This window comes from Manis pentadactyla, chromosome 7 (genome assembly GCF_030020395.1).
Source record: "Manis pentadactyla isolate mManPen7 chromosome 7, mManPen7.hap1, whole genome shotgun sequence".
Classification (NCBI taxonomy): domain Eukaryota; kingdom Metazoa; phylum Chordata; class Mammalia; order Pholidota; family Manidae; genus Manis; species Manis pentadactyla.
The window spans coordinates 127800314-127816514 of record NC_080025.1 but is presented as its reverse complement, the minus strand read 5'-3'; the positions used below and the strand labels follow the sequence as shown (position 1 = coordinate 127816514).

The following is a 16201-nucleotide window of genomic DNA, read 5'->3' as shown; positions in this document are numbered from 1 at the left end:
ATGGACCTCTCACTGCTGAGCCCAGGGCCGTCCAAAGGAGAGGGAGGACTCAGTGATGATGCCCAAGGTGAGGAAAATGAACACTCCCTGGAGTGGATGAAAATAGTTGCTTAAAAAAATAAATAGAAGTTGTAGGAGGAGAACGCACAAATCTTAGCAGGAAGCTGTAGGGAAGACTCCAGAAAGCACCGTTGTTTCTCTCTGTTACCGAGAGTATAAACACATCCTTATCAGAAGAGAGCACCATCCTTCCCACCCCTTCATCATTCTAGAAGCTGGATAGAATCTGGTTGTTTTTTTTAGATAGTTCGTTGAGACATACATGGCATACAATAAACTGCATATATTTAAAACTTGCCATTTGAAAAGTTTTGACATATGTATACACCCATAAAGCCATCACCACAATCCACAACATGAACATATCCATCAACCACAGGAAATCTTTCCCGAGAATCACTGAGAAAATCTCCAGCCGGAAAGAGTATCACTGAAGCCCCTTGCTTTGCAGATAAGGAAATGAGGCCCCAAAAGAGGATGTCTGTCTTCCATGGAACCCCAGGGCTGATCAGGGGTACAGCAGGTACTAGGAGCTCCAGCCTCAGCTCCCAGGTCACTGCTCTGACACTCTGGACTGTCCAGTAATCCGCGGAAGTTCCTCTCAGCTCTAGGAAAAGACAGTTTGAGAGCACATACTTCTTTATCAACCCATCAGTGCCGAAGCTGTAATTCAGAAAGAGAAAGATGATAGCTCTCTTTAGAAGAGTTCTCTAATGGCATGTTATTTCCTATTAAGGATGATGTTAGGCACGCTTCTCACGCTTGCTCGTTAGCCCCAGAAAGTGAGGAGCCTACTAGTTAGGGACAGCGAGACACTAAACGGAACCAGAGGAGACACCACAACAAATTAAATCCCTCAGTAGTTACCAGACTCCAAGGCATGCCAAAATCAAAGCTCTGAATGCCTTTGCATGCAGAAACATTATTGTTCATAGTGAAAAGAGTTCCAAAGTTCTGTTAGTAAACTATTAATGATGTATTTCAGAACACTGTGGATTAAATAGACTTCTGTGCTCTGACTGGAGAACACATGAAATCATAGCATCTGAAAGAAAATGTGTTCCAAATTTCAACCAACCAAATTTTAAACTACATTTTCCATCAAAGGAAGATAAGGATTTTATCAGAGTTGCTTGATTCTCTCTGCCGCACATGAACAAGGCAACCTTAAAACCTTAGGGTATTGCTTCATTTGGGCAAATACACCATGGGTATATAAGATGTTAACATCAGGACAGGCTGGGTGGCAGGTAAACAGGATTCCTCTGTACTATCTTGGTAACTTCTCAGTAAATCTAGAATTATTACAAAATGAAATTTCATTAAAAAAAAGAAAACCTTCTGGGAATACATGTGCCAGAACAATGAAAAGGCAAATGATGTACACTGGGAAATATTTTGCTATATGTATTTTCAAGGTTAATATACTTACTATGTAGACAACACTTTGAAAACTCTACAAGAAAATGTCTTGTAGAAGATAGACACTAAAATAAGCAGGTCTGTCTCTCACACATATGCATGACCAAGTATTTTTTTAAATGTTCAGCACCTTAAGCAATGCTATTTTAAAAAATGAGATGCCATTTTTTTTCACCAGTCAAGTTGGCAAAATTGTTGGGCTTTTTTGGTTGTGGTAGATGTTTCTCTCTTTGCTTATTTTTAATATTATCCTGAATTAGTGAGGGTTTAAGAAAATGGGCTCTAATGGAAAAGTTCACACAGTTTCAGCCTTCCAAGAGAGGGATTTGACAATTCTAACACAAAAACGTACAGAGATGAACTTCTGCACTTACCATTCTACTTTTAGGGCTTTATTCTAAGGAAATCATCATGGATGCACACAAAGACTTACCTAATATTTATATATTTTTTCAAATGGTGAAAAATTAGAAAAATCCTAGTATCTTCTAATTGCAACTGGTTAAATCAAGCAGAGCAAATCCACATCAACCCCAGATGAGGAGACCATTAAAAACGATGTTGTATGAGAATACTAAAAATATGTGAAGACATGGATAGAAGTTTATGAAATATTGGTTTTTTTTTAAGCCACTTAAACAAAACACACATTCAAAATAATGATTCCATAGGAAGGAAATACACCAAAGTTAATCCAATTATTTGGCTACGCAAATTGCCAAAACTTCTGGGTACTTAACAGTAATTTTAATTTTCTTCACTTTGCTCCTAATTCAAATAAAAAGAAAGAGACCAACTCTCCCTCTGAGGTGGGATGGGAAAGCACAGATCCCAGCACCTTTTTTTACATCTTTGTTGCAGTAAGCTTGGTGTCCTTCTTGATAATGTGCTTTCTGGCCTGGCTTTCCTTTTGGTCTGTAAGTTCCTGATTTGGGCTCACCCTGGTACTCCACTTTCCTGTCCCTGGGTACTTCGGGGCTCCCCAGAGCTCACCGCCCGGGCGGCTCTCTGCTGCCCCCTCCTGCCACCCGCGTTCAACCACTGCGTCAGTCCAGTAGCCCAGTTCACACTGGTCCCTACCTTCTCCTTCCAAAGACAGCCTTTGCCCTTGCTTTGGTCTAAAAGTTCATGATGTAAATTCTTTTTTTATAGTAAACTGGTTGGAAAGAACAAACAGACTCCATAGATCATAGATCATTTCCTGTTTGCAAGACCAAGCTCAAAAAGACTTAGTACAATAACAATTTGTCCTTCCTCGGCTGAAACCAGACACCGGACACCACGGCATCAACATCTGTCTTCGCATCCTTCTCTTTCTGTATCAGGTTCCCAGTTTTCATCATCCCAGCTCAGGATCCATGACTGGATCCCTCATCTGTGGAATACCTACTGCAAGACTGGCACGGTTAAGTCGTAGGCTCCAAAGACGATAAGATTTTATCAGCCAAGAGCTCGATGGCTAGACCAATACTACCCAATAGAACTTTCTGCAGTGATGGAAATGTTCTATAACTTCAAGTCTAATAATGTAACCATCAGCCACATGTGGCTATCGACCACTTGAAATGTGACTAGTGTGCCCGGGGAACTGAATTTTCTACTTGACTTGAATTAATTTTAACTTAAATTTTAAAACTGAAGCACTATGAAATATTTTTCCTTTAAACATACTAATGTAGGACATTTTAATTGTTAAAATTTTAACATCCACATTGAGATAGGCTGTAAAATACATGCCAGATTTTAAAGACTTAGTACAAAAATTAGAATGTAAAATATCAGTAACTTTAAATTCATTATGTGTCAAAATTATATTTTCCTGGATATATTGGGTCAATAAAATATATTATTAAAATTAATCGAACCTGTTTCCTTTTACCTTTTTAATGTAATCACTAGAAAATTTTAAATTACATACGTGGCTTGCATTAAATTTCCATTGAATAGCACTGGTCTAAAAAAAAGGGGGATGTCTAAACAGGCTGCTACTAAAATACATGATAGATTCCTGAAAACATATACAAAAGTCTAGTGCGTGAAAGTTGCTCAGTGGACCACAATGAGATATCACCTCACACCAGTCAGAATGACCACTATCTGAAAGACAGGAAATAACAAGTGTTGGTGAGGATATGGAGAAATGAGAACCCTCCTACCCTGTTGATGGGAATGTAAATTGGTGCTACCACCATGAAAAGCAGTATGGAGGATCCTCAAAAAATAAAAAACAGAAATACCATACAACCCAGTAATTCTACTTCTAGGAATTTACCCAAAGAACACAAAATCTATGACTTAAAAAGACATATGCACCCCTATGTTTACTGCTGTTTTATTTACAATAGCCAATGTATGGAAGCAACTAAAGGGTCCATCAATAAGATGAATGGATAAAGATGTGGGACATAGATACAGTGGGTTATTATGCAGCCATAAAAAAGAACTAGAAATCCTGTGCCAACATGGATGGACTTAGAGGGTATTATGCTAAGTGAAATAAATCAGGTGGAGAAAGACAAGTACCATATGATTTCACTTATATGTACAATATAGAAACAAAACAAAATAAAACAGAAATAGACCCATAGACGTGGAGAAGTGACTGGTGGTTACCATGGGGGAGGGGTTGTTGTGGATGGGTGAAGTAGGTGAGGGAGATAAAGAGGCACAGAGCCTCAATCATAATATAAATTAGTAACATGGATGAAAATACAGCAAAGACCATATAGTCAATAGTTCTGTAACACCTTTCTATGTTGACAGATAGTAACTACACTAGAGTATTTAATAATGTAGACAACTGTCAAATCACTGTTGTGTACTTGAAATCAACATAATATTATATATCAACTATGCTTCAAAAAATATTTTTAAAAAGTTAAACAGTAGACTTAGCTGATACAACTGGGTAGGGTAGTTATTCTCAAGAGTTAAAAAATATAAAATCCCTAATTTCAGTGTGCACTAAGTAATGGCCTTTATCCCAATTTCAAAAGTAATTCATGCTGTTTATTAAGAATTGAAACATTACAAAAATAACTCAGAAAGTTAAGGTATCCCTAGAGATATTTAACAGTTTGAGCTATATAAAAACGTACTGTTATTATTGGTTATTTTTACAAGTGTGAAGATGATACTGTATTTTGGGAAGAGCTGAATTGTATTCCACTATATGGCATACTATAACTTTTTAAGCCAGACTTTTTATAACATCCAATTTTTCATTATTTCAAAGCATATTACAGGGAACATTCCTATACTACCTTTGTATACTATTTATATTTTTTCTGCTTCTAAATTAATATTCTTTCAGCATTTAATAATATACATAATTGTTGAATCACTGTGTTGTACACCTGAAACTATTATATTTTATATAAACTTTATTTCAATAATAAATAAATAAAATAATATTCTCATAGTGAAAACATTCAGACATTACTGAAGACTATAACACAAAAAGTGACTATCTCTCCAGGACAAGCCCCTCCTCCCTTATCTTGATTTGTAGATTATTGCCAGTTGGGTGGGTGAATATTCCATCAGAATATATTCTTCTGTATCTGTATTAACCAGTTTTTTCTTTTACTAAAAATTATAGACAAACTATGAATACTGTCTAACTTTTCAACTTAAAAGTGTAATTTGGGTGAAGGGGGTCAAAGGTAAGAAAAAATGCAGCTGATGTAGGAAATTCAAATCATATTCAAAAAAAATTTCTAAGGGTGGATTGTTGGGTCAGAGAGTAACTCTATATTTAACTTTGTGAAGCTCTGCCAAAGTGTGTGCCCAACATTTTTTTAAACATTTTGGAAAACAGAGTGAAGATAATCCCTCATTCCAGAGAGTTTACAATTTACAGCAGATGAGAAGATGAGATTTAACATGTATACACTGAAAGTATAATTATAATATAGCTTCTAATTAACAGCCAAACCATCTAACTCTAAATTAAGTACTCTTAGAGACGGGAGGGAAGAAAAAAGAAAAAAGATATAAATGTTATTTGGACACCTTTCCATGTCAGTACATATATACTTAGTTTACAATAAATGCTCATCAATAAGAAACTTATTCAATAAATTATGACTCAGCTATACAATGGAACACTACACAGCGATTAAAAAGAAATGAGTTAGATCTTTATGAACTAACATGGAATGATGTCAGAAATATATTTATAAGCAAAGAAGGCAAGTTGTTGACTAGTGTATATTACAATTAAACTTCTGTAAGAGAAAAAATATTTGTACAATTATCCCTGGATACCCAAATTTACTTATTTCTAAATCAGTCAGCAAGATTTAAAGTTTAGGTAGTCAATTCAAATAGTGAAGGATATTAAGCTTTCCAATGTATTCAGCTGCTAAGTTCCAGGTAGCAAATAGTAAGAGTTTGAATGAGAAGAAGTATATTTTAAAATATTTGTCGAATCTATTCAGTTCCTAGGTTTGGAAAACAGGAGTTCAGCTTATTACATGTATCTATCCCCAAAGATGTTCTGGAAATAATGCACATTGAACTGTTAGCAGTAATAATCCTTGGGATGGAATTTTCTATTTTAGCATAACTGTGTTATTTGAATTTTTACAATGCACTTGAGTACTTCTAATCAGAAAACAATTCAATAAAAATGTCATTTTTTAAAAAGCAGATTCTGGGAACCTGGCAACTTAAGCAGATACAGTATTTCAGTAAATGTCCTTAAGTATGTATCTATATATTTTTGTACATCTGAAAACATTTTTCTGCTGGACCAGTTCTTAAAAATGGAATTGCTAGGTCACAGAGTGTGAGCATTTTTTATATCCCGAGGTTGCCCTCCAAAGAAACTATACCAATTTTCTTTCCCACCAGCATTGCTTTGGAAGAACCTGTTTCCCACAGCTTCCCAAGACTGGTATCATCAAACATTGGACCTATGCCAATCTAAAATATTTCATTGTTTCATTTGTATTTCTTTAATTGTGAAGTTGAACATCTTTTTATGTATTTATTGGTCATTTGGAATTCCGCTTCTGTGAACTTTTTATTCATGTATTCTATTTTTCTAACTTCTTTGGCTTTTCTTATTTTAAAAACTCCTTATATATTGGAGATATTAAAGCTTGCCCTAATATTTTGTTCCAAAGTTCTTCCCATTTTGTCTTTTCACCTTATTTTCTGAGTTGTTTTTTTTCTCTCTCTCTCTTTCTCATTCTCTCTCTACAGAAGTGTAAATATTTTTAATGCAGTCCAAGTATCAAACTTTTCCTTTAAAGCTTCTGGATTTTATTTATATTATGTTGGGAAAAGTCTTCCCTACTTTGAGATTAGAAAACTTTGTACTAGTGCTTTTTTCTAGTATTTTTAAGGTTTCCTTGTTTTCTCTCTCAATTTTGTTCCATGTGGAACTAATTCTTGTATAAGGAATTAGGTCACATCACCATTCAGATATATTCTTCAGGAATATATTTTTCAACATTTTATGTGTTCTTTAATTTTTATTTCTTTTTCCACAAATGAACAGTCAACAGGGTAAAGTCCAAATATGTGATTGATGCTAAAATACACCCCTTCTAGCATGTCTAATGATTTCCAGCTTTTTCTCAACTGAGCTAAGTTTATAAAATCTACTCTTATCACTCATATCAACATTCATTTTTCCATGTATAAATGTCAAGGACTAAATATTCACATAGATGTACAAACCACGATACACAAAGATATTGATGCCATTGAAACAATGTAGTAGTTTGAAGTGTTCATTCATGACCTCACAAGTTCTGGGAGTTTAGGAGTACCAATGCATAATGACCAAAAATTCCAATTATTTGAACATCAAACACATGAGAGGAAGAATTAGGGTTCATTATGGTAAGATAAGAACAGGGCTACAACAAGGATCTCCCCTATGGGAACCCAGCTTTCCTGGGAGGGCCACAGAAAATGTTACAGAGGGGTTCTCTTTGAGATTTAATCTTAAAATTGAGGAGGGGTTCAATCAACATTTGAGGAGTCCAACATTTGAAGATTTGGTAACTGGTGTTTCAGGCAGAGGAATCAAATATGAGAAGGTGTCTGGGCTGGAAGGGGCTTCTTAAAGTCCTGATACCATCTTTCTCCACACCCCCCAACTTTTCCCTCATCAAAGGAAAGAAGGATCTGATGCCAGACTTGCTCTTACTGATTGATTACTGGACCCCACTCACAATAAAAGTATTATTCTTTAAGTCCGGGGAGAGGAATCCTGGGGCAAAATACCTCTTAAAACCGAAATCAGTCAAAGGGAGAAAATAAAGTTTAAAACCCGTTTATTGCTTACAAACTTCAGTCCAGTGCCATCTCTCTCCCCTGCTCCCCAAGAAGCCAGCAAGCAAGGCAGCCCCTCCCCTTAAACTCTCAGGTTCAGACACGCCCTCGGTTGCCCAGGTAATTACCCATTGACATGGAGATGAACTTCTCTCCACCCCTGAGGATATGCAAATGCACTAAAGCCAGGCGAGATACTCTGGAAATGTTACAATTTTATCCACATACTCCAACCTGTGTGCATTTTATAGCTTCTTATCTTATCTTTGCGGGATAAAAGTCTTTTCTCTCTTTAAAGGAACTTCAGACAAAAGCAAAACAAATTGGCCGATTTTACAGGAGATAGCCAAATGACCTAATCTAGGCCTTTGTTGGGAAAGTGACTGGTGTACTTGGTAGCCTTGGCTTCTCACCCCCAGAATGTCCCTCCTCACCTGCAGAAGGTCATATTCTCCTGTCAAGGCCTGGACACTGTGCTCACACAAGTCACCTTCAACACCTTCCTAGCTGCACCCCTCTAGTCTTTTTCCCTTCCTTGGTCCAAGCCCCCTTCTTCCCATCTGGTCCCAATTCACTCAAATCATTATTATACTGAAAAAAGTATTTTTTTCAATATTATTTAAAAACTTAATCCTATTTCCTCTACTCCCTGAGCCCCAGGACTCTGCACACTTGAAATTAATTAAAAAACTTTAATACCAGAATTCCCAATTTAGCAACCAACAGTATATATCCCCAGACATCCTGTAGAACACGGATTTCATGCTGTTTATATCCTTTAGGCAGTGGTGTCCAGAAGCCATCTCAGACAGGTTCACCAGAGCCTATGTGCTCACCTCTTCCCAACTCCATTATTCAGTAAGTCACTTTGATAGCTTGAAATAGGCAACAGTGGGAGTATTTATGTCGTGGAAATCAGCCAGTGCAACAAAATCAGAGCTTGTAACAATCGGAGCCCGTCGTTAAGCATTTACTAGCAGACCAGTTTAAAGGATTCCTTCGTTTTCTAGTAAATAGAAACCCACGAGCTAGACTAAAGCAAAAAGGGGAATTTATTGTAAGAATCTGCTAGTGACATAAGATGATGCCCGTCAGTGAGTCAACAGATGCGGCTTACAAATTAACCAGAGACAGGGACTTGAAAACCGTCTGAACTTCCATTGCACATCTCTGCCCTTCTCTATTTCATTCTTTTCTTTCTGTTACAACCTGCCTATCCTTTTTCCCAATCTACAGGAAGAGAAATGTGGACCCCAAAAAGCTGCTCTAAGTGTAGTGGCCTGAAGAGACTGATCTCTTCCCTGGCTCCAATTCCAAATTGTCAGGAAAGGGCTCCAACTGGAAGAATGTCCTACTGTAGTCAATGTCGGGACTGAAATGAATGCCTGGTGAAGGTAGAATGAGAACAAGTAGGACCGTGTGCCCACATTTATTGGAATTAGAAAAAGAGGCTCTGCGGAAAGAAAAGGGATGAGGCACTCCACCCACAGAGACCCACAGCGATATAAGGACCCTTTCTCCGCTGTTAATAGTTCTCACCATTGTTTCCACAGGTAAAGCCACACCCCCTCAAAGGAGTGCATGCACTTTGTTCTTTATTTAACACCTGAACCATTAGAGAGGCCCTTCTAAGTAAAACGAGCTGCTCTAAAAATTACAGAGAATAAGATGATTAAGACCTTGTATTTACTGCAAGTAATAGAAAAGCCAACTTAAAATGCTTATAAGGAAAATTTTCATGACCAAAAGAAGTCCAAGATCAGGATGGTTCCAGAATTTGTTGTCAGCAGCTCAGGACTTAGTCTTCTCTATACTCCTACTCTAATGCCCTGTGCTCACAGGTAGCTGTCAAAGCTGCAATCACCACGTGCAGACTCAGTATCACCCACCAAACGAAGAGGGCCCACTTCTTCCCTGTGCAAGACTTTTTTTAAGACTAAAGAAACTTTTCTCTGACTTCTCTCGTAGCAAACTTCTCTTTCCAGAATTAGATGACAAGACCTGAATGAACCACACATGCTTGGCCTAGAATGTTACGGAAAATACTGGAAAACCTGGACTGGATCACTGACGGAAGAACCAAGAGGCACTTTGAGGTCTTGGAGTTTTGAGGTTTATTTTACACTGGCGGGCCCAGAGGGGAGTAATCTCCCAAGGTCTGAGCCCTGAGCACAAGCAAGTGGAGCAATTTATAGTATTTTGATCTGTGGCATTTCTGCATGCGCAGGGCAAAAGAGGAGCCTGGACTCACTTACCAACTTTACATTTCCCTGTATGGCCGCGGAAGATGACTGGTTAGCCAGAGACGGGTAAGATTCCTCAAGGGAGGAAGAACCCAAGACAGGCACAGTCGCAGGGGGGCCATCAGGTGAGAAACTGGGGATCAACAGAGGTGAGGCTTAGAACCTCACCCCCCCTGTTTTGAGAGAAATCTTCTGCATACGTGGATGTTTTATTGCCCTTGTCTAGCTTGGATTAACACATAGTCTACAGGTACACACCTGATCATCTACATTTGCTCTCTTACAACGCTAAACTATGTTTTCTACCTTTATTTTGCATCTACCTACCACTTCAGCATTTTATTAAAAAAAAAAATAATAATAATAATAATAAAGGGAGAAATGTGGGATCCACATATAAATCAAGTATAAAAATCAAACGAATATCCATATTTGACCTGATTGTTTATAGTTCATAATGCGTGATCAAAACCGAAAGTTTCTGTGATGACTGCCCTTGCACTGTACACCATGTAAGAACTTATTCACTATGTAAGAACTTGTTCACCATGTAAGAACTTGTTCGTTATGCTTCAGAAGATTGGAGACTGTTGAGAATTAGGCTTGGGGTGGATTAATGATTGTGCATTGAGCATTGACTCCCCTATACAGAATTTTATTGTTGTTAACAACCATTTGATCAATAAATATGAGAGATGCCCTCTCAAAAAAAAAAAAAGAGGAGCCTGGAGGAGGCAAGGAGGAAGCTGGGAGGGCTTTGCCAACTGGAGGAAAAAAGCAGTTTGCTGACCTTGACGGCTGTGTTGAATATTTTCCTTATCACTGCCCCCTCTGATGCCCCTTTAAACACTTCATTTTAGGAGGCATCATCTTTTTGGTTTATGATAGGGTTATAATGGTTTGTATTTATACTTTTAATTGTTTTGAGCTAGGATTTTTTTCCTTGTGACTCTTTCGTTAAAGACTGAGTACTTTGTGAAGAACACAAATGATTATGTTTTTATGCATTTGTCTGTATGGGCCTTGTGTGTACAGGTTGAAATGAGTCCTTCAGACTCTTGATAAGCCTGTGCTTAACAAAAAATACTCAGTTTTTTTCAGTCCTAATTTATTTTTATGCAGCTCAGCATTACACTCAGGCTGGCTTATTTGAGTGTGAGAGGACAGGTGCTAAAGGTGTAGGGCCACTGAGGGCAGCTCCCTTGGGTGATGACCATGCACTTTACAACTTTTGTACAGTTAAACATTATAGAGAGGTACTTTGGAAATGTAGACTGAAACTTGAGTTCAGCTAGGAGAGAAAGGTAAGCACAGCAAAACAACTTAATGATTACCCAATAGACAATAGGAAGAGCAACTTTTTGAAGAACAGTTTAGTCAGAGGGGGCAGCAGCAGAGAGTTTAATGCCGGGATGAGAGATTCCATTCTGACGAGGGCCAGGATCCATGGCTTGCAGGTGTTCATTAGTCAGAGGATAATCGTCAGATGCAGAGGTGTAGAGGATCTGGAGGTCTGGCTGGGCTTTCTACTGATGTATCTTTGTCCGGAGTATGGGCTCTCCTCACTCTGGAATGATGGACCCACAGAGTGAAGCCTGTGACTTTGAGGGCAATAGGAGTAGTTAGAGCAACAATGTGGTGTCCAGTTCACTGAGGTTTGAGGAGGTCCCTTTTTAAATTTTTGACTCAGACTGAGTCTACAGCCCAGAAGTAATGTACTGGGGTCCCTAAGGAGATCAGGGCTCTTTCTATGGTATATTGCTGCAGCTTATTTAAGGTGGCTCTTAGGCTTGGAGCTGTTTTCTTACTCTCTTATTTCTTATCTGGTGTAGGTTCCCTGGGAGGCTTCCTAGACACGGGGGAGGGTGTCTATACGCTAATTCAAAAGGGGAAAAGCCTTGAGTCCCAGGTGTGCAGCCAGCATGCAGGAGAGCCAGGGGCAGTAGGTCTGGCCACCAGAGGCCAGTTCCTTGGCAAAACCTAGCTAGGGTTCCTTTGGGGGTGCAATTTATTTGCTCCACTTTCCCTGAGTTTTGTGGCCTGTATGCAGTATGGAGTTTCCAGGTAATGTTGAGAGATTCAGTTAAAATCTGTACTGCATCTGCTACAAAGGCAGGTTAGTATTGCTTTTTAAGGAGGGCTTCAAGTGCAGTTTTTCTTAGGTGGGTGAACTGATGGTATTTGCTGACTAGATGCCTTCTAGTTGCAGTTGGGACAAAGATGTGTCTGTCAGGCAGCAACCATCTTTTTTTTTTTTTTTTTTTTAAGTTAGGGTGGCTCCCTCAGCCATGGCCCAGTCTTTCTCTTTTTCAGTGTACTTGGGTGGAGGGGTCTCCACTGGGGGCATTAGGGCCATGGTGAGGGAAGGAGCTTTATCTGTTTTTTATTGGCCGCTATTTTAGCTGCTTTATCTGCCAGCTGGTTCCCCTGTGTTACTGGGTTGTGTTCTTTTTTGGTGTTCTTTGCAATGCAGAATTGCTAGTTTTTCTGGGAGCTAGACAGCCTTGAGGAGTTTTAGTATTGTGCCAGCTGAGAGTTGGAGAGGAATCGGTGTCCCTGTGTGTTTAAGAGGGACACAACAGTATGGGGGATCTTGACATTTATTTTTTTGTCCCAGAGTAAATTTATCTGTTTTTTTAATGAATAGAACTGTGGCTGCCAGTGTCCTGAGGCAGGGTGGCCATCCTGCCTCAATTGGGTTTAGTTTTTGTTTTTTTTCTGACAGGGATGCAACCAGCCACTGCCAGGGCCTAAAAGTTTATGTGAGAACTTCAAGGGTTATTTTTTTTCATATAGGAAGAGATTGAAGGGCTTTTTTGTATCCAGCAGGCCTAGGGATGGTGCTTGTTCTGAAGCAGGCTTTATTTCCAGGAAGGTGGCTCTTGCCTCTTTTGTCTAGACAGGGGGTTCTCGGTATGGCCCCCCCCAGGAGGCTGTAGAGGGGTTTTGCCATTGCAGAGAATCCGGGAATCCAGATTTTGCAGAACCTGGTGGCCCCCAGGAACTTTCGTATGCCTTTCTTCATCTGGAGCTGGGCTAAGGAGATAATGACCTTTTTCTTCTTCAGCCTTAGTGCCGTTTTTCCCTGGGTGAGGAGAAAGCCCAAGTACCGGACTTACTGCTGGCAGATTTGTGCCCTTTTTTTATGAGGCTCAGTGTCCTGCGTCTGACAGGAGTTGCAGGAGGGCCTTTGTGCCTTTTGCACAATTTTGCTAGGTGTCACTGGCACGGAGGAGGTCATCTACATACTGCAGGAGAAGGCAGCACATGGCTTCCCTCAGAAAGCTGGTAAAATCTGCAGCCAGTGCCTCTCCAAAGAGAGTGGGTGAACTCTTGAACCCTTACATAAGCCATGTCCATGTTAACTGCATTTGCCACTGTATCCGGTTCTGTTTAGTCCATTCGAAGGCAAACAAGAGCTGGCTTTGGGGGGGCCAACCAGAGGCAGAAAAAGGCATCTTTTAAGTCTAGGCAAGTGAACCATTTGGCAGACTCCGGAATTTGGCTGGGTATACAGAATTGGGACCACTGGGTGTAAAGAAACAGTCACTCTGTTAATGGCTCACAGGTCTTGAACAGGCTAGTGCCCTCCTCCTGGCTTTTTGATTGGTAGAAGTGGGGTGTTCCAGGGCGACTGACACTCGGTTAGAATGCCTGCCTCTTTGAGTCTGATCAGGTGTTCCTGGGTGCCTGCTCTTACCTCTTATGAGAGGAGGTACTGCTGCTGTCTTTGTGGCTGGGCCTCTGGAGTCAATTCTACAATGACAGGGGCTCGGTTATGAGCAAGTTCAGGTGGGGTGTCTTCAGCCCATACTGAGAGGAAGTCAGCTCTGAATTCAAGTGGGCTACTTGAGAGGGTCTGGGCACGGAATAGCCTCCACTCCTCTTCCCAAGGTGCAGTTATTGCCAGTACAAGGGACCCTGGCTCTTCTTGGACTGGGTTTAGTTTGAGGCTGGTGCATCCAGTTGGTTCAAAAGTTATTTGGGTTCCGAGCTTTGAGAGTATGTCTTGGCTGAGGAGGGGAACAGGGCATTCGGGCAGGTAGAGAAACTTATGTCAGGCTTTGTGGCTTCCGAGTTCACACTGGCAGGCTTGGCGAAAGTGCTGCTGGACTGCTGTGTCCCAGTGGCTCCGAGAATAGTTGCAGTCTTTTTACTGAAGGGAGTTACAGGGAGGATGATCACAGAGTGTTCTGCCCCTGTGTCAACCATAAAAATCATCTGTTGTCCCCCAACTTTAATTTTGACCATGGGCTCATGGGCGCTGAGCGTGAGAGAGCCTGGTCTTTGTCAGTCTGAGTCTGTTAATTCCAGACTAATGAGTCTTTCCCCGTGAGGCTCCTCCTAGCAGCGACTGGGCTTCGGGGATTTGCCTCAGTTGGGGCATTTGTTCTTCCAATCTCCCTTCTCTTCACAGTAAGCACACTGGTCCCTGGCTAGGGGCATCCTGGGCTTCCCCCCTCTTGGTGGCTGGATTTTCTCTGCCTTTTGGTCATCTTTCTTTTAGGGCAGCCTCCAGGAAGCTGGCCTTTTTCTTCATTTTTCTTTCAGCCTCTCTGTCAGTCTCAACTTCTCTGTTTAGATATACTTTGTTGGCAATTTTAATCAGTTGAGTGATATTTATCCTGGCAAAGCCTTCAAGTTTTTGGAGCTTTTTACCTGATGTCTGGGGCGATTTGAGCTATGACTGAGGTGTTGACCATTTGTTGACTCCCTGGTGACTCAGATTGAAGGGGGTGTAGATGCGATAAGCTTCAGACAGTCTTTCATAATAATCCTCAAGAGACTCTCCTGGTTGTTGAGTGGCTGAAGATACTTTGGTCATGTTCATAGGCTTTTTGGACCTGGCTTTGATCCCCTGGAGGAAGGCATCCTGATATCAGCGGATCTGGTCCTGTACTTCACAGGAGTGGTGAAGTCCCACTGGGGGCGCTCCTCAGGGACAACGATTTCAGCCCATGCACCCCAGTCAAGGACCCTGGCTGCCTCTTCTCTTCTATTGTGAACAGGGTATAGAAAAGCTGTTGGCAGTTTTTCCAGGTTGGCCGATGGGTTTGATCATGAGACCAACTAAGGCTTGTGGCTTTTCCGACAGGGTGATGTGTTTTTAATTGAGGAGATTAGCTGTGGAGAAGGGCTGATAGTAAAACATGGACTGGCTGGGCTGGATGGTCTCATCTTTATTACCCCCTTCAGGTTCCGGTGTCTCTTGCACAGGCATCTGAAGGGTGCCTGCTCCCGACCAAGGGCACAGTCTGGCTGCTGGTCCAGGGGAGAATGGGTCCACTGGTTCTGGAGTTGGCGGGGAGGCTGACAGTGGCAGGCTGTCTGAGATGGGGGCTGGGGGCTGCCAACCTTGGGGGCACATAAGGTAGGGGCAATATTGGCTCTTTCTCTGGGTCACCAGCAAGAATTTGCAGAGGCTCAGGCTTCTATTGATTCTTTGCAGGCTTCTTTGTTGAGGCAACTAAGACCCTACCCTGTCCCTGCCTGTTGCAAGCGAATCACACCCAAGAGGGAAGAGTCTGGGCAACTTATAACCAGGAGTTTAAGCCTGGGAACTGATTAGGGTGACCTGGATCTCTAGGATGACCCGCCAGATTCAGAGGATTGTTGGGACATCTAGGGTTCCTTCTGGAGGCCACCCTACAGTAAAGGTGGGCAATACAGATTCACACAGGGTTTTCAATCTGCCAGGAGTTAATTTTACTCTGGAGTTTTCTGAAAATCCCTTCCTGAAATTCTTGATCATAGTGTCAAGGACTGTGGGTTTACTGTGCCCTGACCCCATGACATGTCCATGGACAGTGCTGCGACAACAGACAAGGGAGGGGTGCCTCCTCTAGAGAGGAGACCAGTCAGATGCTTGTCCGTTCACGTTCCTCGAAGAGACTTTGGTCAGCCTTGACTAAGGTGCACCCATATAAGTCCCGGGCCAGGTCAGCTGAAGCTGAATCACCGATATGTTGTGACGGCTGACCGTGAATGCAGATGAGGGCCCACTCAGATTCCGTAGCACAGGCTGTGGGATCACAGATTCAGTGCAGACTGAATGACTTCAGCCACCCTGCACACTCACTCACTCACTCACACACACTCAGACCAGTTTAAACATTCCCCCTAGGGAATGTCTACCTGTGAGACTTCTAAGAAGTCTCCAGGAGGTGATCAGGCTCCCCTTCCAC

At 41.1% G+C, this 16201-nt stretch overlaps 1 protein-coding gene across 1 annotated transcript in view; it reads right to left on the bottom strand.

The window, feature by feature from the left end:
• CPA2 (carboxypeptidase A2) overlaps positions 1-14267 on the bottom strand; it is a 35288-nt gene extending 21021 nt beyond the window's left edge. Inside the window, exons 1-3 of the mRNA XM_057504977.1 lie at positions 14069-14267; positions 12903-13101; positions 404-723 (exon numbers count right to left, since the gene is read on the bottom strand). Coding sequence (XP_057360960.1) covers positions 404-723; positions 12903-13101; positions 14069-14267 — 718 coding nt within the window. The remainder of the gene's footprint in view (positions 1-403; positions 724-12902; positions 13102-14068) is intronic.
• Between the last annotated feature and the right edge of the window lie 1934 nt (positions 14268-16201).